The sequence below is a fragment of the Pangasianodon hypophthalmus genome, chromosome 23, assembly GCF_027358585.1.
Source record: "Pangasianodon hypophthalmus isolate fPanHyp1 chromosome 23, fPanHyp1.pri, whole genome shotgun sequence".
Classification (NCBI taxonomy): Eukaryota; Metazoa; Chordata; class Actinopteri; order Siluriformes; family Pangasiidae; genus Pangasianodon; species Pangasianodon hypophthalmus.
Genome location: NC_069732.1, coordinates 7,613,632 through 7,635,890, shown reverse-complemented (window position 1 = coordinate 7,635,890; position 22,259 = coordinate 7,613,632). Strand labels below are relative to the sequence as shown.

Below are 22,259 nucleotides of genomic sequence, written 5' to 3'. Positions count from 1 at the left end.
GTGTATGGACCAAAGGGGCACACAAGGTTGAATTCAGATAATAATTATTTCAGAATGACTTGCCATCACATTTTAAGTAGGCTAGTGCTAACATCATAGATAGTTTAGTGATGCTTTCAAATATGCCAACTGCTGGCTCCTGCAACAGAATAGTGCTTGCCCTATTGTCGAGAGATTGAGAGGTCATATTCCAGTGTCACAGGTATCGGTGGATATCGGTGGATATCTGTGGCAAGGATATGGAAAAGATGTGGAAAATGTCAAATAGTGCTTTCCTCTGACAGTTACTTTACACAAGCAGCAGTTTGAACACATGGTGGCTTCACATCTTGGAGGAAGCTGCTAGTGTTCACACACACACACACACACACACACACCCCAACCCCCCAGTTGGTGGCTGTTATGCTGTAAGGGAAATGATCAAATTGGGAAAATGGGGTAAAAATAGAAAAAACGTGTATTAAATACACAACTAACAACTGGCTGTTGATTTTAGTGGTTATCCATTAATTCATCTTCAGAAACCTCTAGAGCTATAGGACTCGAGTCCAGTCTCAAGATGTTTTCTGTATTGTTTTGAACTTGCCTCAGTTTTATTTGTCTCGGTTTAATTGACATTTGTACTTTAACTTGTCTCGATCTTGGGCATTGGTCTTGCTAAATACGGTTGCGGGCTTGACCAAGAGTTTGTAAAACTAATTTTCATGTTGTCCTTGCATGAATGAAGCCAATAAGTTGAAGTAAAGGCTTGGCCTCAGAAAAAAACATTTGATGGTTTTCTGTCTTGATTTTGACTAGGTCTCAATTTCATTTGGACTTGATCTTGAATTGGCCTCAACCCCCTTAAGTCTCTGTCTTGACTTGATCTTGACTAGTCCTGGTCTTGGACTTGTCTTGGATTTGACAATGACAGTCTCGACTACAGCCCTAGAAACGAATACATCTTGGTCAGGGTTGCTGTGGGGCTGGAGTTTATCCTGGGAAAACTGGGTAGAAGTCACTGGGTGCAGTCCATCTACTGACTTGTACTAGAGACATGGGAGGAAACTAGAGAACCTAGAGCAAATACATGTGTAAATAGGGAGAACTTCAACAGACAGTAACCCAAACTTGTGAATGAACCCCAGACCCTGGAGCTGTGAGGGCCAGCTGTAGTTGATGTTAATCAATTTATTTTTAATATTATATATAATGTTGACTGCTTTGGGGTCCTTAAGTACATTGCTATGCATTGTGGTACTTTTCATAGAAGTAATGTGTATTAATTCTACACTGTAATCTACTCAGACAATATGATTGTACACAAAGAATTGGGACTACACTTCAAAATAGCTGTGCACTATATGGTAACAGGAACTGAATCCAGATACAGCTATGGTCAGACAAAGGGAAAGTTAGACAAATACAGATAGACAGATAGACAGGCAGACAGGGATGGCCCTAATTGCAGCTGCTTTAGACTGCCTGATTTCAAGAGTACTGATGAGGTGCAGCTGTGGACAGGTTAACCACAAACTTATTCTTCTATCTGCCCCTATCAAATGCTTCCCAGTGCTCTTTCATGAATGATCCATTTAATTGGGTTTAACTCAAAAAACAAAACGGTATACTTCTCTGCTTGGTGTTGCATATGATTTGTGAAATATATGCTATATATATTTCTATTGTTGACCTGTTAGACACCTTAAGAACCAACACTGAAGCTGTGCCTGTACTGTAAGTAGTTTGTTTATTAAAAAAAAAAACAGGCTATTGTTTAAGAAGGTGTCAAGGGACAGCTAATATTTGGCACTGTTTTAGTAGTGGACATTGTTTTCTATTATGGTGAAGGAGTGAGTTGAAGTCACTGAAGGCTATTCATTAGATCGGGCAAGCCCCTTCCACTGACAGCTCACACCTACACATAAACTCTCTCAACTTCGTTCTAGCAACCAGCCTGTGTAATGACCCTTCACTGCCTAAGCATTATTATGACAGGATGATTAATTCCACATAAAGCATTTTGCTGCCAAGTTTAGCATTTTCCTGAGCATATAAATGAACAAAGTGCCTAAGTTAATTTCACATGCCAGAATAAGCCTTAACTATGCAAAACTGCGGCTAACACTTCACATATGTCTTTGCAACTTAATCCAATGGACTCTTACTTCACTTCACCATTTTTTCCAGAGGCTTCCCTGCCTTGGTTATTTTATACTGTTTAGCTGTAACTAAAGCCACTGGTGGGCAGTGTGCCCTTCAGATTAGCCATAAAGAATTCATTTTGGAGTGTTGTGGCAGACAGAAACAAAAGCCAAGATCGATGTGAACTGTCTGAGCCTGCCATCCATTCTATACCTGGTCTCACTCAGCTAATGGGTGGTGACTCACACATAGAAACTTGTGCACGCAATGTCTGTACCATGGCTACTGTTAAAATGTTAAAAGAGACTGGCTTATACACTGATTTGCAAGTTCATTAGTTACTACAGTAGATTAGTTTCCCTAATAAACTGGTAATCCAGTGTACACTGAAAGGAGTCTCAGCCATGGAACTTGTAATACTTGCATCTGATACTGATGTCTGATTGGCTATTTGCATCTCAGTATATATAAATATACCAGTTTTTGGTGCAAAAAGAAACTTTTGAACACTGTGAGACAATGTGTGTTTCCAAACAAAATATAGTCCCTGGATTGAGGAAAGGATAAAACATGGCTGTGCTGTTATAGGAAACTAACAATGAAGTTGATGCCGAAGTGTGTTATTCCTCCTATACCAGAGCAATTTACCAGCAATAACAATTTATTTATTAATGAATAACAAGTTGTGCTTTATAATCATTTATAGTTAGATAAAACGTCATGGAATGTCCACAAGACACATGAATATCTCATATTATCACAGAACCTTGATATAAGCAGAGATTTGTTTGAAGGAGTTAGTGGCGAGTAAACAAGATATCCTCATGTTTATGCCAGCAAGTTCTGGGAAAGGTCTGTGGGTGGTCATCAGGATGGTCAGTCAAGTGGTTTCTTCACAGTGGTGACATCACTAGAAGTCACACACACATACACTCTAATGACGTGTCTCTATCTTACAAAAGAAGATCCTGCCTCCCCACCTCAGACACTTTCACATATAGTAATCAGACAGACTGAGTGTGGATGCTAACAGAGTGAGTGAATTCAGTCCTTGTGTTAAAGTGTCAGCTGTGTCAAAGCAAAAAAAAAAAAAATAAAAAAAATAAAAATAAAAAAGCCTTCCTGTTGCTCCTACACTGTATATTTAAGGTGGGTGCTATCTTCAAATTCTTAGCAAATAAATATTGCTAATGGTAGGCTAGACTTTGGTTCTTTGGTTTAGGTCTAGCTATACTCGCAATCCAGACTGTCTTCTTGGCCAGACTGGCCAAGAACTGTCCACTTTCTCAGGAAGGAGCCATACAACTGATTTAGCAAATGACCACCACAGACCATTGTTCTTAAAATCAGTAAGATATAGTGTAGTTTAATACATGGCCAAAAAATTAATACTATATAGCTGAAGGGGTGGAGCCAGCAAAGTTTTTGCAATATAGAATTTGACTGAGCTGTAATTGGCCTTTTGTGTTTAATGTAAAACTTTAGAGTTCAGTTTTGCCTACAAAAATCAGGGGCAACATGTACGTTGTGTATTCAAGTACATAGAGGAGAGTAGATTTGAGATGCAGCTTATAACTTGCTCAGAACAGTTCACATGGCTCATGTGGTCCAAAATCTGCAACAACACTCTAGCTAAAGTGCTCTAGCTAAAAAAATGTTTTATTAATCAGACAACTGGAAAGATGTTTTTAATGTGACTCAACCAGCCAGAAAACCAGGATACCACGTGTTCTGACCAAGAACGTGATAAACAGAATTAAGTAGGAGTCATGGGCTATTGAAAAAAATCTGCTGCATACTGCCATTTTTCATGCACCTTATCAAGTTAAAGGGTTTGGTATAGTAAGGTTATTATAAATACTGTTATATAACTAATCTGTCCCAAGACAGATTAGTTTGGTTTAGACCTTTTAGACAATATGTTAGCTCTGATTCATAGATATTCATCACAAAACCATTAGGCTACATTTAGATTTGTAACAGCAAACCAGGCTGTCTCAGCTGAATAAGTTCCGACTTAGTTTTATAATTACTGATGGCTCTACAACAACCATAACAACCATCATCACATCACATTCTCGCACAGACTTCAGAGAAATCCTAAAAAAACAACAAAGAACAACAGCGATTGTGGTGGATTTAATGTGAATTCAGTCTTAATAAAAGCTATAACTGCTAGGTCTTCAGGAAAGAGGACTTTGTGCTTTCTGGTTTCTCAGACAAGCTGTTGTTTTTTTGTCTTATTATCTTCAAGAGAGAGAAAAATGAGAGGCTGATGAGGGAACAAGTGTTTATAGTCAGCAGGAACCGACTTATTTGGCATACATTTCACAACATTAAATGTAACTATATTATTTGTTATGCTATTTTCTTATAACGGCATGTCCCAAAGTGTTTTATTCCTTAATTCTTGCATGTGTTTCATTAGTGTTTGTAAACAGCATGCACTAGGAATACATAGCGAATGTTAATACCTAGGCTACCTTATTTATAATTATTCCTGTATTGCAAAAAGTTATTCACTTCCATAATTGGTTGAGTTCTACTATTTAGAATATGCATTTTATTCATAAACAAAGGTTTTAAATGGTTTTCAATAGCGGAACATTAAAGTAGTTCAGCAGCTGGGCAGCCAGTTCAAGATCCAACGAGTCCAGATGTGAAAACACTCCTTCTTCATGAGGGAGTTTCTTTGTGTCTGCCTATTTCTTTCTCTGTTTTTTTCCCTCTGCTAGGAATCCCCACTGATCCGTAATATACCCACCCGCCCACGCATGCACACACACACACACACACACACGTTTTCTCCCAATCAATGGAAAAACACTGCAGGCTACCTTAGAAGTCAGCCTTGGCTGAAGTCATATAAAGTCAACAAATGTGTGTGCCAAATATTTTAAGAGCTATTCAACATCATCGCTGATAGCCATTTAGGAATGCCAACTTAGAGAGATGAAGAGTAAAGTAAACGCTAATCTCTCGGCTGGGTTTTATCGTAACCATCAGCTTGGCCGGATAAAAAGAGAGCTAAAGGACGGCCTGAGATCTGATTAGGCTTTGATTTCTAAGTGCGTAGAAGCCAGGCACACACGCTCACAAACACACATACTGTAAAGACTGTTGCTGATGTTATCTTCAGCATATATGATGACTAAAAGTCAAATGCACTGTGAGCTGCACTGTACACAAGCCACATATTGATTTATGGAGTCCCTCTCAAGTGTCCATTTACACCCATTTATTTGATTTTATTTGCTCAACCCAAATACTGTGCGACAGCAGTAGCTGCACTTAAGCACACTGATTTTTATTTGTTTAAAAATCACAGAGGAAAAAAAGGATCTGTGTTATACTTGCAGCCATTTACTGTATAACCACATTTTACTCAATTTACCCTTCTCTGACTACATTAAAATAATCTCTGATGTATTTATTTTCATTAATCAGGAGCACGAAACATTAAATCATTATTAATTCATCTCAGTGCTCAAAGCTGTGTAAACATCAGAAGTCAGGTTTACATTTGCTCATTCCAACTCAGCCTCTTTACTGACAAACATGGCTAACATTTACAGTAAAAGCATGTCTCTGTTTTTCTCTTTTTGGTTATACTTTTAAAAAAAAATCATTACTCAAAACCCTTGTAGAGATATATCCGCTGTTTGTGCAGCTGGTATCCTGCTGGATGTCAATTTGTCTGCTTAGAACTGCAAGAGAAAGATATGGAGGGAGGTAGAGAGATTCCCTAAGTATGAGTCAGACTGTAGGAGATCCCTCTTCACTCAGTTTTAATCAGAATTTTTCGCTTTGCTATGGCTTCTCCAGTGATACCCACTCGCATTTATCTTCCTTCTATCATTACATTCAGCAGATGTGACCAGCTAATCTGTTTTTACCTCAGAATACCATGTTTATTTACGTTTCACCCTTAAGCGTGCACACACACAAAGGTTTTATTTACATATAACAGTTCAGCACTATGCTAAGGTTGATAAGCTTACAAGTTAGCTTTGTTAGTGATCTCCCACTGAGAGTTTGGCATTAATAGCTAGCCCTGTTTGCTAAAACACTAGGTAAAGTTAGTATATTGTTTAATTAAACCCACTAGCCAAGTTCATTAGCAAGCTAGCTTTTTAGATATCACTAATAGAGCTAATTAATAGGCTTGTTAACGTTAGCACAGTGCTGTGTGGGTTGCTAAACTGTTATGTGTAAATAAATCCAGTATTTTTTGCTAAGCAGTATGGCAAGCCATACAAGAAAAAATAAGGCTAGTGAGGATGTCTCAAATAGTTGACAAATAGCTAGACCAGTTTGCTAACAATCTAGTTAATGTTAGATTATTGTATTGTGTAATTAAATGCAGTAGCCATGCTTGTTGGCAAGCTGGCCAGCATTATGTTAATTGATGTATTTTGTTATTTAAAAAAGTAAATACCAGGTATGATGGCAAACTCGCTAAGGTATTCGGCTAACTATTATATTTTGTAATTAAAAGCAGTAGCCAATTTCATTAGCAAGATAGCTAGCCTTTAACTAACTATTATACTTTGTAATTAAAGGCAGTAGACAGGTTTGTTAGCAAGCCAGCAAAATATTTGTGTATATATTATTATTATTATTTATTTATTTATTTATTTTTTTTTAAATGACACAAAAAAAATTTTCATCTAATACCCTAAGAGGTTTTTCAATGTGTCCACCTAATAGGGGGAACCTTTAAAAGTTTATATAGAATAACAAAATGGATGCTTTCTATTTTAGGAAAGGTTTTAAGCAGACCCCCTTCAGCTACTATGTTGCCACCAAACACAGATGTTAGTTCAAGCAAAAGCAAAAATATTCCATGCTGGACCTGAGAAGTGTGTGTGTGAGAGAGAGAGAGAGAGAGAGAGAGAGAGAGAGAGAGAGATGGTGCCACGCCTGATCGTGCTAGATTGGCAAAGGCGAGTTTCCATGTGAGGATTGCCCAAAAATCCACAGCAAGTGCCAAACACAGGGAAGCCCTCTGCACAAACAAGCACACACACTTCATCCATCCAGTGAGCACATATTCACCACATATGTGCTGCTGGTGAGACTTGGTGAGACTGTATCCCATCAAAATGCTAACAACATGCAGTTTGAACTATTATGTACAATACTGACTATGACTGACTCAAAAGCCAAAAACAAAATTTACAATTCCAATCCTTCCCCTGCCTCAAATGCAAATCCATCACTGACTGACACTGATGTTTTGAGTCCAAAATTTGATTCTTTCCTAAGGCTAAGGCTGTTACTAACATACAAGACAGGATTATAGCTAACGGCAGGGCTGGCTGGTACTGTATGAAGGGGCTAGCAGGGCTAATCTCTCTCTCTCTTTCCACGAAAAAAAGACATAAAAATAAGTCTCGATTTTTAGCATTCACATTGCCTTATTTGCTGTTTATAAATGTGTTAAAGTAGTTTTTTTTTTTTTACTTTTGTAGTAAACAACCCCTCCACCACCAGCAGTCATATGTAGAAATACACAGAATCCTATGAAGTAGAAACTGGGGCTGATTTCTTTCTAGCCCAGACTATGTCAAATGTCAAATTGAACCTTTCATGTTCACTATTTTTTTAAGCCCGCTTCACTGACACATCCATAGTACACCATCAGTAGTGTTTGAGAAAGCGTATGTGAAATTCAGTTGCGATTGTAATAAACATACAGGTGGATTACTTTCTCAATCACTCATTTAAAAATGCCCTTGGAATAGAAATCTGAAGCAAATTTTGTGTGGTTTGAATGCAAGAACTAGTTAACGGCAAATGTGACTTTTCTGTTTACTGTGCTTGCTTTTCAGAAGAGAAAAGATGATTACAGAATTAAGAAGTACAAACAGTGATGCCTATATATGCTTTCTCTCCCCCCCCCTTCATATATATATATATATATATATATATATATATATATATATATATATATATATATATATGTATATATATATATATATATATATATATATATATATGTATATACACACACACACTCACCGATCATGCAGTGATTTTTCATCATACCTACCAAAAATGGTCCAAGAAAGAACAACCAGTGAGCTGGCAACAGGGTCATTGATGCACGTGGGGAGCGAAGGCTAGCCTGTCTAGTCCAATCCCATAGAAGAGGAATTGTAGCACAAATTGCTGAAAAGTTAATGCTGGCTATGATAGAAAGGTGTCAGAACACACAGTACATCACAGCTTGCTGCGTATGGGGCTGTGTAGCCACAGACCTATCAGAGTTCCCATGCTGACCCTGTCCACCGCCAAAAGCTCCTACAATGGGCACGTGGGCATCAGAACTGGACCATGGAGAAATGGAAGTAGGTGCCTTGGTCTGATGAATCATGTTTTCTTTTACATCATGTGGACCACTGGGTGTGTGTGCGTCATTTACCTCGGGAAAATGATGGTACCAGGATGCACTATAGGAAGCAGGAAAGCTGGCGGAGGCAGTGTGATGCTCTGGGCAATGTACTGCTGGGAAACCTTGGGTCCTGGCATTCATGTGGATGTTACTTTGACACGTACCACCTACCTAAATAGTGCTGCAGACCAAGTACCCCCCTTCATGGATCTTTGTATGTATATATGTATATATCTTTCAGTGACTGTGTTCCTGTGTGTGGATGAGGCTCAACCATAATGTTTTCATAATAGTAAGACAAGTTGCTGATTCAGTTCAATCACTGGGCTATGAGTTGTGCAAACTCCAGGCTAAATCATCACACACTTGTGACAAACCACATCAGGTGGTTCAGTATCTCAAACAGACTTGCATATGTGGCTTCTGGCATTGTGTAACACACAGTTAACTATAAAAATGGGCAAAAGGGCGTCAGACCCAATGGAGCTGAATCACTTTCTTTCTCAGCACATAGTTTGGCATCGTTCCACAACTTCAGACCAAATTTTGGCAATCAATGACAATATGTATTTTTCAAAATTGAATAAAGTTGTTGGGCTGTTTACTTTATGTAGTGACTATTGGAAGAAATTATACTTATTGTCAAAAACAACAAGTCTGTGTTTAAAAAAAAAAAAAGGCATCTCAGTGGCCTCATGTGTCTCTCTTCACAGCTTAAACAATAGTGAGACTTCCTCCAGCCTTGTTCTCCAGGCTGTAGGAAATCCAGCATGTTTACACGACTCAACTGAGTCCTTTCCTGTCCCTCCTGCGCTTTTTTTCACCAACTCATGAAGGAAATTACTGTTTGTAAACCTCAGGTATCAACAGCCAGGGGCTACCGCTGCTATTTTCTGTATGGAAAAAGATGGGGGAAAAAAAGACTGGCAGAAATAAATGGAAGAGAGAGACAGAGAGAAAAAAAAAATCAAAACAAACGCCCAGGCACTAGGGACAGTAGAGACTGCCACATTCTGTGTTTGCGCTTCATTCCAGGCCTGTGCAGGCAATGGAAACTTCTGGAAATGTAAATCTGTTGGGTTAAAAATACAGCACATTAATGTGCTCCACATGTGGCTCTCTGGCAGAGAGAAGCATATTTTGACGGCAGAGAAGGGAATGAGGGAGAGAGGGAAGCAGGGAGGTAGTGGTCTGAGGGGTTTTCTTCTTCAAGGGGTGTGACAGAGCGTGCAGACAAACGGTGGTGTGTGAATACACACTTACATATAAAAAATAGCATGATACTACAAAAGTCAGTTTTAACCCCGTGTCCTGGTCCTAAAGACACAGATATTTTTGGGTGCAAATTTGACGTCTTGTATACAACCAAAAAATATTTGTCGTTTCTGCGTCTTTGAAAAGTCGTATTAACAGCTTTCATTCTGAAAATCTAGACGTCTCATTAATGCCTGGCAAGATGTCTTTTTAATGTCTTTCTTTGTGCTAAAGTGACGAAAAAAATGCTACATGCAATACAACTTCTACATATTATGATATTTAGATGCAATAAATAAATAAATAGTTAAAGGTTAAAAAACATTTTGAAGTATTGGATTTATATCATTCTCCATAATTCGGCTATTTTAACATAGTCAGAGAAGACATAACTTTTCAACTTTGGATTTATGTATGCCTTTTTCAGTATTTTGGTGTCAATTTCTCAGTGATATTTATAATATTAAATAATTTTGGAGAAAGAAAGTCATTTAAAAATCACCTTATAAGTCCAAGGTGTTGATCTGGTTTAAAAAAAAAAAACTGTCTACTTGTTTCTGCCTAGTTTTAATTAGATACATACACACATGTGCGCACCCACATTCTCACTCTCACTTATATACCTACATAATCCAGATAGATTATAATGGCTAAGCCTATCATAACACATGTGTTACTCGTGGATGACTTTTAAGTAGCAAAGAGCCTCACTGGATGTCAGTTTATCCCTTCAGTGGTTTAGACAATAAAGACTAGATCATGACCGTTGTTATCAGTTTCCTACCTTGTCCTTTCTCCACAAACACCACCTTGGAGTCAGGTTGGAAGTTATGACCACTGATAAGCATACGCTCTCCCCCTGTTGCAGGACAGCTGTCCAAACTCTGTCTGTCCACCAGAGGCAGCTCCTGTGCAGAACGCTGGGCTAACAACACAAACACAAGAAAAGGTTGAAAAAAATCCAAATGATGGAACAATTGGTCAATAATGTCTCCTAAAGCATGTTCCTAAAAATTACTAAATGCATCTCTAATTTGAGGGAAATTCCATTTCATTAATTGAGAAATTTGGCTCATCAGGAAAACAATAACAATAATGAGCCATATACTATTCTGGCAATGACAACACAGTGGAATGATCTATCTGTGAATCTTTAAAACAAATGATGCAAAAGTTGGCATTGTGCAATAGCATCATAAACCTATCCTGTGCAAATAAAATGCTTAACCTCTGAAAAAGGCTGCAATTCCTGGCATGCTGTCACTTTGCTGTTTCATATTGCTGCTGTTTTCAGTAAGTATCTGGCCACACACCAGAACCCCTCCTAGCTGTGCTCATTGTGAATTGATCCTTCTCATTTACCTCACAGTATATCACAAATTCTGGCAAACAGCAGAGCCAGAACCTGAACCAGAACCATTTGAAAATGAAAATCCATGATAAGCTTTCTTTTTAATGGTCTTGAAAGTCACCCTCAATTGCTAAAGAAATAAGTAGGCCAAAAATAATATCTGCCCAAAATATATATGGCTAGTTACAGTAATAATGTTCTATCTTCTATCATATTTAGTATGTTTAATATGCAGTCAGGGGAGACACTGCGTCTACAGTGCTATATCCAGTATCCCTGAGCGGCTAATATAAATGAGCTAGCAGGGCTAAGCCTGCTTTGTCTTTAAAAGAAAAGAAAGGTTACATTTTTCTCATACGCATTTTCTTATTTGCTGTTAACAAATAGCTTGAAACAAACACCACCACCAACAATTGTAAGAAAAATACACAGAATGAGGCTGGAGCTGATTTCTTTCTAGCCCAAACTGCATACTCAGACTGCTTAAAAATTTTCTAAAGTTTTGTGCACTTTGCTTTGAACAAAAGCACTTGCTAATCATTTTGTTTATCATTTGGAAGGGACATGAAAAAAATTTGGAAGTACGAATGGTGTTGCCTGATGTCTTTCAGTTTGCCTGTGTATGCATATTAATTTTAGACCTATACCTACAGTGAGATCCTGTGCCATAAGGCTAACCCTGTGGTTCTTAACAATAACAGCAAGTTATTGATAGGTAGTACAATCTTTTTAATCCTCCATTCAATATTACAACCAGCCATCACTGGCTATTCTCTTTATCTTTTCCTTTTTAATCTTATAGCTACAGTGTACACAATGTGGATGAAGACCTAAAGCATCTCATGGCTATAGTCGGTGATGGCTGGTGGTGATATTAGATGGGAGGCTAAAATCAAGTATTGATCAATAGCACCACAATGAAACTGTTAGGGCTGAGCAACGCATTATATCACAAAGTGTCACTGATGGAATAATAAGAATGATGTGGGGCAAACTATTATACACACACACTTAGAAATCATAGAATACACGAATACTACTGGGTTCATGCTGTGTTTCTGCCAAATAACAAACATCATAAACTTTCATTCAAACCAAAAAAACTCTAAACTTACGATTCTGTCACCTGTCCTTTTAATTGTGTACTTTGATTGGACAATGTGTCTTTAGTCTACTTTGAGGGGGAGTAAATAATCCACCTTGTCCGCATTCATTAAACCGGTGACTGTATTTCACAGCTTCTCTATCACTGCTGATGATGTGTTAGGGATGTGTCAGCGACATGGGCTGACAAATATCAGTCCAAATGGAGATCAAATCCATTTGACATGACTGTCACAGAGAGGCTGCAAGAATCTATATTCCTAGCTAGAATGAAATCAGCTGCAGCCCTGCTTCTTGCTTCTTCATACTGCGCTGTGCTGTGCTGTGATTCCACAAAATTCCAAAATAATCCACTTTAAGATATTGGTTAACAGCAAATTATCTGATGTATAGGCCAAAAATAAAAACTTACACTATATTGATTTTTTAATCTTTGAAAGACAGCCCTGCTAGCCCATTTATACAGCTGTCCCTGAGCACAGCATTGTATGTTGACTCACAGCATTCGATGGGGTTGGATGCAACCTGCAGGGACACGGTCCTGCCATTGGGCTGGTTAATATGGACGCGGAACACCATCCTGACTCGTGTGTTCTTCCTCCCGATATCTGTCTCGCCTTTCCGCAGCTCGATGTCCGAGTTTCGCAGCTTCAGAATCCCAGCACAGTCGATTCTTTAATAAAGAGAGAACACAACTTTCACAGTTGTGAATAAATCACTGTGGTGCCAGATTGTTATTGTATCGGAATATGTAATAAACTGGCAATGCTGTGTATATACTATGCATAGTGAATGTATACGCTGGCGGGTTATTAGGCATGCCAATCTAGTAACCAATAAACTGGCAACATACTGTGTTATTATTTTAGGTCAATAAACAGTTTTATTTCATACTTTGCAGAATCAAAGCTAAATATACAATATGCTGTTGTGTTTTTCAGTTGATTTTACTGCCAAAATGCAGCTTTTGGCTATAGTTGGGATTTTCACAGCACTCAATAGTATTTATTACAGACCTTATTACAGACTCTATCCTCAACCTCTAATATTCATAAATATACTATTATTATTAATTTTCCAATTTGTACAATACAAAGGTTTTCGTCATCTTAGCTTACAATGAATACAAAGCTCATCATAATTTAATTTCGGTAAGAGTGGATGATACAGCTAATAATAACAATACAATTTTTAATAATAATAATAATACAATTAAAATGTTTAGAGAAACATTCAAGAAATGTTCAGATCTGTGAAAATCTAGTACACTAGCTTTTTCTGTACAAATTTTCATGAGAGTTAGCTGAAAAAAGTCCAAAACAACCCTGACGTGGCCTACAAGCATTACCACAACATGTAAATGGGTTCCAAATGGCAACAATCAAAGACAGCTTTTCCCCAGTCTATGCTAAATGCCCTCCAAAAATCATGAAACCCAAGACATCGTTCAAATATAATACATATAACAACCGTTATATTACTCAAAAGTGGGCGTAGGAACTTTTTTTTGTCTTTGCGAATGCTTTAGAAGTACGTTGGCTGATGCACAAGCAAGCGCACTGGAGGGTATTCTAACAAGGCTGAAAATGGATACGAGGAGGTTTGGGTTTTATATAAGCTGAGTTAAGTAATCCATCCATTAAATAGCGAGAGAAAAGTGCTGAGCTGGGCGGCTGCTACTGCAATGCTCACACAGCAGACCCCAGTGCCCTGTTAGAGGCTCCCCACACATCCTGAGGCCTCGTGTAACACGAGCTGTGCGGCTCCTGGGAGGGAAACCCACTGTGCTGTGGCTCCACAAAACACAAAGCGCCCCACACACACACACACACACACAAACAGACAGAGCATCCTGTACCAGGAGCTGAGTAGGTGTAATAAAACTAGGAATGGCTTTAAATTAGATGTACTTTCTTTCTGTTTTTATAAAAAACCTTGGATAGTAATAAAATCAGACTAAGAATTACACACGTTCAGTCTTTTTTAATACTGTTCTTAATCACAATATCATGAATTTACAGCCTTTCTTAACCTATTATCACCATAGTAAAAGAAACACACACACACACACACACACACACAAATGCACTCACATGGCCCTCATGTTGCTCTCGGGCAGGAGTGGAATCTCCAGCACTTTGGTGTTGGCCTGCATGATCTCGTGGCTGGGTGTGGACACGGTCTTGCCTGTGATGCGGTGGACCTGGTAAAAAGCGTGTGGCCGCAGGAGACGGTCGTCTGCCGTCCCGATGAACAGCTGTAGAGTCAGAGGCTCGCTCTCCATGTAGCCGTGAAGCTGAAAGATATGACCCACTCATTTACAGTTACAGTAGACTCTTTTATAAGTATTAAACTATTACTATAAAAATCAGGCCATGTCTTACAACTTAAACTGCTACACAAATGACAATTTCTGTCAGTCTACTGGAAATCAACATGGTCATGCTCTATGATTATCCCATAACACTGTCAATCTGTGATCTAAATATAAAACACTATTCGAGTACAAGTTCTTGGCAAGTTCAAACTGCATAAAAAAGTGACTGGCACACAGAGTTCTCAAGGGAGGGAAAGAGCTGGAGGTTGTGAAGTTTGTATATTTATTCAAGCGGGTATGTTTAAGCCTGGCATTTCAGTTCAGACAGGCAGAGGCAAGAGCAAAGGAGGGAGAGAGAAAAAAGAGCCTCCCCACCCTTCATTACATTATCACCTACTATAGGAATGCCAAGATTGTGGGTTCATGACTCGGAGGGCAGAGTACCTCGTCCACACCTCCATGCACTGTGTTCAGCTCTCAACCTCACATGCTCTGAGATACACTCTCACTATCTCTGTGTAACAGACAGAAGGGTGCTATATGGAGAGCTCAGACACGTGTTCTCCAGTAACTTGTAAAAAGAGGTATGTAGGGCACTGGGGAAATGTATAGAGAACTATCTGTACCAAGAAATCCTCTAAAAACAGTTTCCAGGAAGAATTATTTCAAAGTAAACTGGAAATTTGGGTTCAGAACCCATTTTAGTTTGAGTTGGGCCTAATTTGGCATGAGGGAAGATTCATTGTTATTAATTATAGCTGGCAGCCTACTTAAAGGAATACTCCAGTATCTGTTTTTTAATGTAAAAAACATATAAATTCTTTCTATAACATTTGTAGCATATGTGTGATTATTGTACAGACAATAATGACAATAATTTCAGCACATTTCCCTGTAAGGATAAACAAACGGAAAACCCGTATAACACAAAAAATCATTTAGAGGGCATTTTAAGGGCAGTAGTTGAATTCTGTCAATAAGAATTTAAAGCCAAATTTAAAGCAACTGTTAGACTCTAACAAAACTGACATGAGTGGATGTCTTATCTAAGCTGAGTTTTATCCAACTTAAAGGTGCAATAGTTATTATTTTTTTTATTTCTTACTTGTCCAAAAAAGCTAGAAAATATGAAGAACATGATACAGAAATAATGGTTTAAGCCATGGTATCAACACGAGTGTATTAAGTTGCCAAGAAAACCCATTTGGAAAACTGACTTCTGATCCAGAATGCTTGTTTGTGTTTGGATTGGGCTTTTGTCAGTCATTTTATAGACACTACTATTCTACGGGCCCCTGTAGATCCTATAGGTGGAGCTTCGTGAACATGGGTGGAAACGGGGGGTGGGGTCAAGGGAAAAAACATCATCTAAAAGCCAAATCCTATTTTACTGTTCATTTTACTTAATGCACCTTTAAATTGCACTTTTCATAAAGTTTATGTAGTCACCCTACTGCTTTAATCACAAATGTGTGGTTCACATGAAGGGTGGAATTCTGACATTTTTTACTATATATATATAGTCCAGACAACAACAGACTGAAACTGAAATATGTTTCTCTTTTGCACATATCTAAATCACAAATAAAGTTCTAGCAATTTGAATTAGGGAGAAAATTGAATTTAAATGTTCCATTCCAACTGCAGTGCAGGAGCATTATGGATATCCTGATAGCCAGAAAAAACTCTGACTACAGAAAAAAGTGATGTTTTGCTATAGCATATACCAACAACTAGGTCAAAGCACAAGAGTCACCATATGAGGCAGTCACAATAAGATATTTTAGATATTTTTGGAGAGACTGACTGTTTTTTTTTTTTTTTTTTACCACTAGTCTGGCTAAACTGGCTCATTAATCACCAAGATTTTTGCAGGAAGATACCCTAGGCCATGGCATTTTACTGCAATATATTTATGGTTTCTTAAAGCTGAGGTATCAAAGAATGTTATAGACAGAAAAATCCAAATTTTGGTCAAAAGCTTTGGCTGCCAGAATTCATCCACTGGAAATTTCCCAGACCACCACACATATTACTCCCTCTGAAGAAGTAGTCCCATTATACAGATTAAAAGCTTAATTTAGAAATACCATTCACTGAAGAATTTATAAGTGTTTTACAAATATTATTTTGGACATACTGACCACCCCAACAGCTCACCATAAATTCTATTATACTGTATGTTTTGGGTAATCTTTATTATTAATATATTTTCTGTTCTCTTTACAGTACAGAAAAACAAGGTGAAATACTTGCCTGTGGTAATCATATATATCCTACAGATGCAGTGCATTGAGATCAGGTTAAAATTCTACTCTGTTAATAATTTTGTCATATTTTCACCTTTACTTTTTTGTGTTTCTTCATCAAAACTGCTCTAATGATTTTGTCAATTTTTCCAGTTATGACAGAGCCAATCAGATGGATTTCTTGAATGAGTAAAGGGCAAGCACTGAAGCTCATAATTGTGGTTGGACAGAGAAAGTTCAGCCATGTACGTATACCATCCATTTGATGAATCTTGTGGTAAGACGTAAGCTGTGGTCTAAAAAAAATCTATTGAATAAGAAACTGAGGAAAGAGAGAGCTCTAGGATGAATGGTGAGCCTTAGAGGAAAGCTTACGTGGGAGGTGCCATCAAGGCCAATTGAAGAGTGTGCACAGCAGAGCATGCTCTCTAATCTGGAGATTTACGGGACGGGACAGCCTTGTGTGAGGCTCCCTTGAGAACCCCCTATCCCACACACACACACACACACACACACACACACACACACACACTCCACTTCAGCAGCCAGGGGCCAGGAGCCAGAAACGTGTGTGGTTCAGACTGGCCGCCTCCACTGCACGCTGGCCCCCATGATGTCAGCGCTGCACTGGGAACTTTACTAAACAAAAGGCAGCCTGTGCGCTGGGGCGGAAACTGCGGTGAACGTGAAAAAACATAGGGGACGAGTGAGAGAAAAAGGCATGCTGGGTTCTTCACAGGAGAGAAGCCCAACGGCATGTGTTTGGCATCATTAGCACCTCATGAAGCTGAACTGAACTATTCAATCAGCACAGATGTGAATTGGAATAGAGCATTTAAGCAGATGTGGGCCAGATCCAAGCGTCATTTCTTCTCTGTGTCGCACAACTAGCTAGGTACAGTGATCCATGAGCTTAGGTTATGAGAGCATTAAATGTGTGCACTCATGCCACAGTGACTGCCTGGTAGTTACATTTGCTTTTGACCACTATGACTTATGCTCATTCATGATATTTGTCCAAACAGTAGATTTAGAGGAGACGGATGAGTCACAAACGTCTGTTGCGGAACTGACTGGCCTGTGCTGTCGTCAAGACTTTGTGGTCTTGTGTAATATCTGAAGTATTTCACCTAATCCTCAGAGATTTAGCATTGCATTATTGCTAAACCATACAGCCAGCTTCTGAACAACCACTGCTGATTAGGAGCAGAGTTGCCAAGACAATCATCTGTCTGTCAAGTCTGTCTTTATTTCAAATAATTAGTCTATAAAACAAGTAGTTAAAATATAAGACTAATAAGAACCAGAGACCAATGGCAAAATTCAGACTGACCAAACACTGATTTCTACTCATTAGAGCATAATAGCAAAGGGATGTTGCCGGTCTGATTAGTTTACAAGACGACCTTCTTTTGTACAGGAGCCTGTCTGGAAACCAGCCAAGTAGGATTAAAGGATACTTCCAAGGCCACAATAGTAAAGCACTGTAAAGCACTGTGTGCTACAAAGAGTAAAAAGACGAAACCATAGATGGAAGCCAGCATTCAGAAAGAGATGTATATGGATAAATACCTGAACAACTGGATGTCCTCCGGCAAGTGCCTTCACGGCCCCTCTGCTTCCTTCTGTTTCATAGTGAGCACGATGGTGAGATTTGGGCTGAACCTCGATCTGCAGGCTGTATGGCCCAGAACTGGAGGGCAGCTGCCAGTCAAGTGCTGGCAAGGATGGGCTAGAAAAAAGAGAGTGACAACAAGAGGTTCTTGGTCTAGTAAATTGTTGTTGACCAAATAAAAACAATACAATTTTTTTTTCAAACCCAAGACCTGTTGGCTTAGACCTAAAGAATCAGTTGATGCAGAACATCTGCATTTTACCTGATGTAAGGCTTTGGTTTAGACCAATATGGATGATGTGGTACATCCAGAAAGCTGGTGTAGCCCTCCTTCTTAAATGCCAGGCGTGACGTGGAGTAGTCCTCATGACAGAGCTCTGCAGAGCCTGTCTCCTCACCTCCAGGCTCAATCTTGAGGCTCACAGAAGTGTTATGCTCCATGCTGGTTTTCCTGGTCTTGAGTGGAATCCCCTCTCCAATATCAGTCATTCCATCAGTGCTGAGGGCATTAATGGCTGCCACAATGGCAGAATTGGTATACTGGTTGGTGTTGGGCAGCCATGCGTCTTCAGTCATGCTGAGGCGAGGTGAGGTTTGTGGAGACAGCCCTGGTGACTGGTTAGGTGAATATGGATGATATTTGTGAGAGGCGTTGCTGTTAAAGCTGTATTTCCGTTTCCCACCACAAGGGGAGTTGGAGCGGGAGCCACGAGGTGCTGTCCAGCTTTCATCAGTCACACTGGTGCGGGGAGATCCTGTAGGTGATTGGCGAGGTGAGGTGCCCAGGGTTCCAGACAGCAATGAAGAGGAACCTTTGGGTGAGACACATGGTGACTGCCATGGGGAGTTCTGTGATGAATTGTCATAATTGCACGAATAGCCTGACTCATATGATGAAGCCTCCGAGTGGCAGCTACGTGACGAAACGCTGCTAGCTGGGCTGAGGCAGCTAGGGTCACGGTAACCTTCACCACTAGGCAATGTTAAAGTCACTACAGAGTTGACGCGCTTAGCTACAGGTGCATTGTTCTCTTCCACCTCATCTTCAGGGAACTGACCATAAGCTGTGATCTCGATGCGTGGGCTTTCCAGAGCAGGGGCTCCATTGGGGCCAGATGATTGGTAGTATCCCATCGAGCCCATGTCTTCACTGGGGGAGAATGATGAAGGTTGGCTTATAGAGACAGAGATGGAGGGACTGGTCTGAAGGTTGTGGTACTGGGTGGGAAGGCAAGGGCTACTCAGTGGAAGGGATAGGCTGATGTTCGGTGTGTAGCTGTATGCATCTGCAGAGAGGAATGTATGGTCATTTACTATCTTTTCATATAGCAAGTCTAAAACTATGAACTGGTTTGATAAAACATTTAATGTTGAAAGACAGTGGACGTTAGTTTAAAAAAGCAGTAGCCCTGCCGAAACTCGTTGAATCTGCAAAGGAAGTATGATGACTGAAACCAAAAATACCCCGCCAAAAATAACTTTGTATTAAAAATACCTCATCAAACACAAAAACAGAAGGAAATCCAATCTATCCACTCAGCCAGTCAGTGTAAACACAAGTCCAGTTACTTTAATGTAAGGTATGGTATATGATCCCGACAACACAGACCAAAACTCTTGGTTGATTTTACTGAAACCACAAAACGCCAGGGACGACATAATAGAAGAAAAAAGAGATTAATTCAGTAACTGACTCTAAATCAGACTACACTCTTTACACTGAGTTGATAGTTTATTGGCTACCTAAAAACGTTTTCTAAATATGTATAAGTATACATATTGAAATTAAACTAGCAAATCTTACTTCTAAAGTGATAAAGTTTTTTAATGGAATAGCACATGGCAATTTCACAGAGGCCCTAATTGTCACATGGAAATTGTCTGTTGTGAAAAGTTCATGCTTATGAAAAGATCAAAGGGAAACTCTTCAAATCTATATGTTGAACCGTACAACAGAGGTCTTCCATTTTGGAAAATGTTCCACGTAGAACACCTTTGAAAAGCTAATAACCCTTAACTGTCCAAACTGTCCTTTTTTTCTAAGAGTGTAGGTAGAGAGGGTCTTCCAGGGGTCTAGACTAAAAACTGCATAGTCTGTGCCAAGTACCATAGAGGGTTTTCAGTTTGTCCCTGTAACGGAGAGCCTTGAGGTTTATGTTTAGAAATCTACAATACAGGGTTCAGAAAGGGTTCCAAATAGAACTCCTTTATATAGCTGGAATGGTTAACCATCCAATTAACCCTTGAGAAACCCTTTTTTTCTCCTTAAAATGTGTGGAACACCTCTTCTCCAGACTGGTGCACAGGCAGGAGAGGTTTAGTCTGTAAGAAATTATGTGCTTTCTTGTGCGCAAGCCTCACAAGGAAATTAGGAACAGTCTCTTGTGAAAGCCAGTGCCACGCAGACCCTGAAACCACAAGCTCCACTAAATGAAGTCAAAGAGAGCAACAAACCCTGCATCTGAATCACTGAAAATAAGAGGATATTACTGGAATATTACAGTAAAATACTAACACAGAACAGACGCACTGACTAACAAAGTGTATATGATAAATGGTTGCCTTTTTAACTGAGATAAACATGAATCACAGTATCATGTAAACTAATCTCTGTCAAGAGGCAATAGGTGCTGCTCTAGCACAGAGCTAGAAACTGTATAACGGTCTGCTTGTGAAGCAGGAGCCACGCCCACCCGAACTCAGCTCCTGTCTCCTTCAGCAAACTTAATCAAAGACAACGCCTTTTACTATTTTACAGGGGGAAAAAAGACTAATATTTCAACTTAACATTTAAGCATTTGAGTAAGCCTCTAAAAACATATTCTAACCAGCATGCATTAGTTAAAATACTACTACTACTACTACTACTAATAATAATAAAAACAATAAATAAAATTAATAAATAAAGTTCATGTTATACTACCTTCATCTGCTGATTTCATGCTTCCGACCTCTTTGGTGAAAGTTAACCGTCCAAGTTATGTACAACTCCAAAAACTTCACAGAAAAATGGTCAGTTCTGTCAAACTGTGGCATGCAAAACGCTGTCACGGAAAAGTGCGCATAATTTATAAAGGCGCTTATTCAAAATCCAAACTGTAGATATGTGCCTTAGTAACTAGGTTTTGTGTGTGTGTGTGTGTGTGTGTTAGAAATCCCGTTGCGTCGTTTTAATTCAGGAGTTGTAAATGAAGTGCCGGGCTGCTCGGGGTCTTCGTGACGCACTAGCTCACGCGGTGAGGTCTCCGCTGCTTTACAAAGCCGGGAAATACCTCCGTTCAGTAACGCCCCCTGTCTGACGTCACGCACCACGTCTCAGCGGACCGCGAGAGGGATTCTCTCCAGTGTTGCCAGCTCCACGCTTTTCCCTCTGAATCAGGGTGATTTGGAACAGATTTAACACTAAGATTTGCACATGCATTTAGTGGGTGTAATGATTCAACTGTGTAAAACAGTCTACCAGTTTTATCAACAGAAATGACTGTTGGAACTACAGTAAATGAATATGTATAAATAATAGGGATGTGGAAGGATGTATGGATGGAGGAAGGATGGACGGTAGAGGTGGCATTTGGAAGGATGGATGGTAGAGGTGTAAGCCTCAGGCTTCCACACAACATGATACGGTTTCTGTTATATCATACTACTGAGTCTGCTACAATACAATAGGATATGATTTTGATTCACATTCACAAGGCAATGATTCGATATTTGACAATACCACTGAATCTGCTACAATAAGCTTCTATACGATTTTGATTCATGAGGCAAATATTCAATATTTGATGATACCACTGACTCTTCTGCGAAACAATAAAATTCGATTACGTAGCCACCGATCGACATAT

At 39.2% G+C, this 22,259-nt stretch overlaps 1 protein-coding gene across 3 annotated transcripts in view; it reads right to left on the bottom strand.

Annotated features, from left to right (window-relative positions):
- Positions 1 to 21,655, bottom strand: part of nfatc1 (nuclear factor of activated T cells 1) — a 44,296-nt gene extending 22,641 nt beyond the window's left edge. For all 3 annotated transcript variants that reach the window (XM_026930035.3, XM_026930036.3, XM_053228521.1), the window contains exons 1-6: positions 21,335 to 21,655; positions 18,674 to 19,697; positions 18,369 to 18,528; positions 14,324 to 14,526; positions 12,731 to 12,903; positions 10,560 to 10,700 (exon numbers count right to left, since the gene is read on the bottom strand). In XM_026930035.3, coding sequence (XP_026785836.2) covers positions 10,560 to 10,700; positions 12,731 to 12,903; positions 14,324 to 14,526; positions 18,369 to 18,528; positions 18,674 to 19,697; positions 21,335 to 21,353 — 1,720 coding nt within the window. In that variant the 5' untranslated portion in view covers positions 21,354 to 21,655. The remainder of the gene's footprint in view (positions 1 to 10,559; positions 10,701 to 12,730; positions 12,904 to 14,323; positions 14,527 to 18,368; positions 18,529 to 18,673; positions 19,698 to 21,334) is intronic.
- Positions 21,656 to 22,259: the final 604 nt, after the last annotated feature.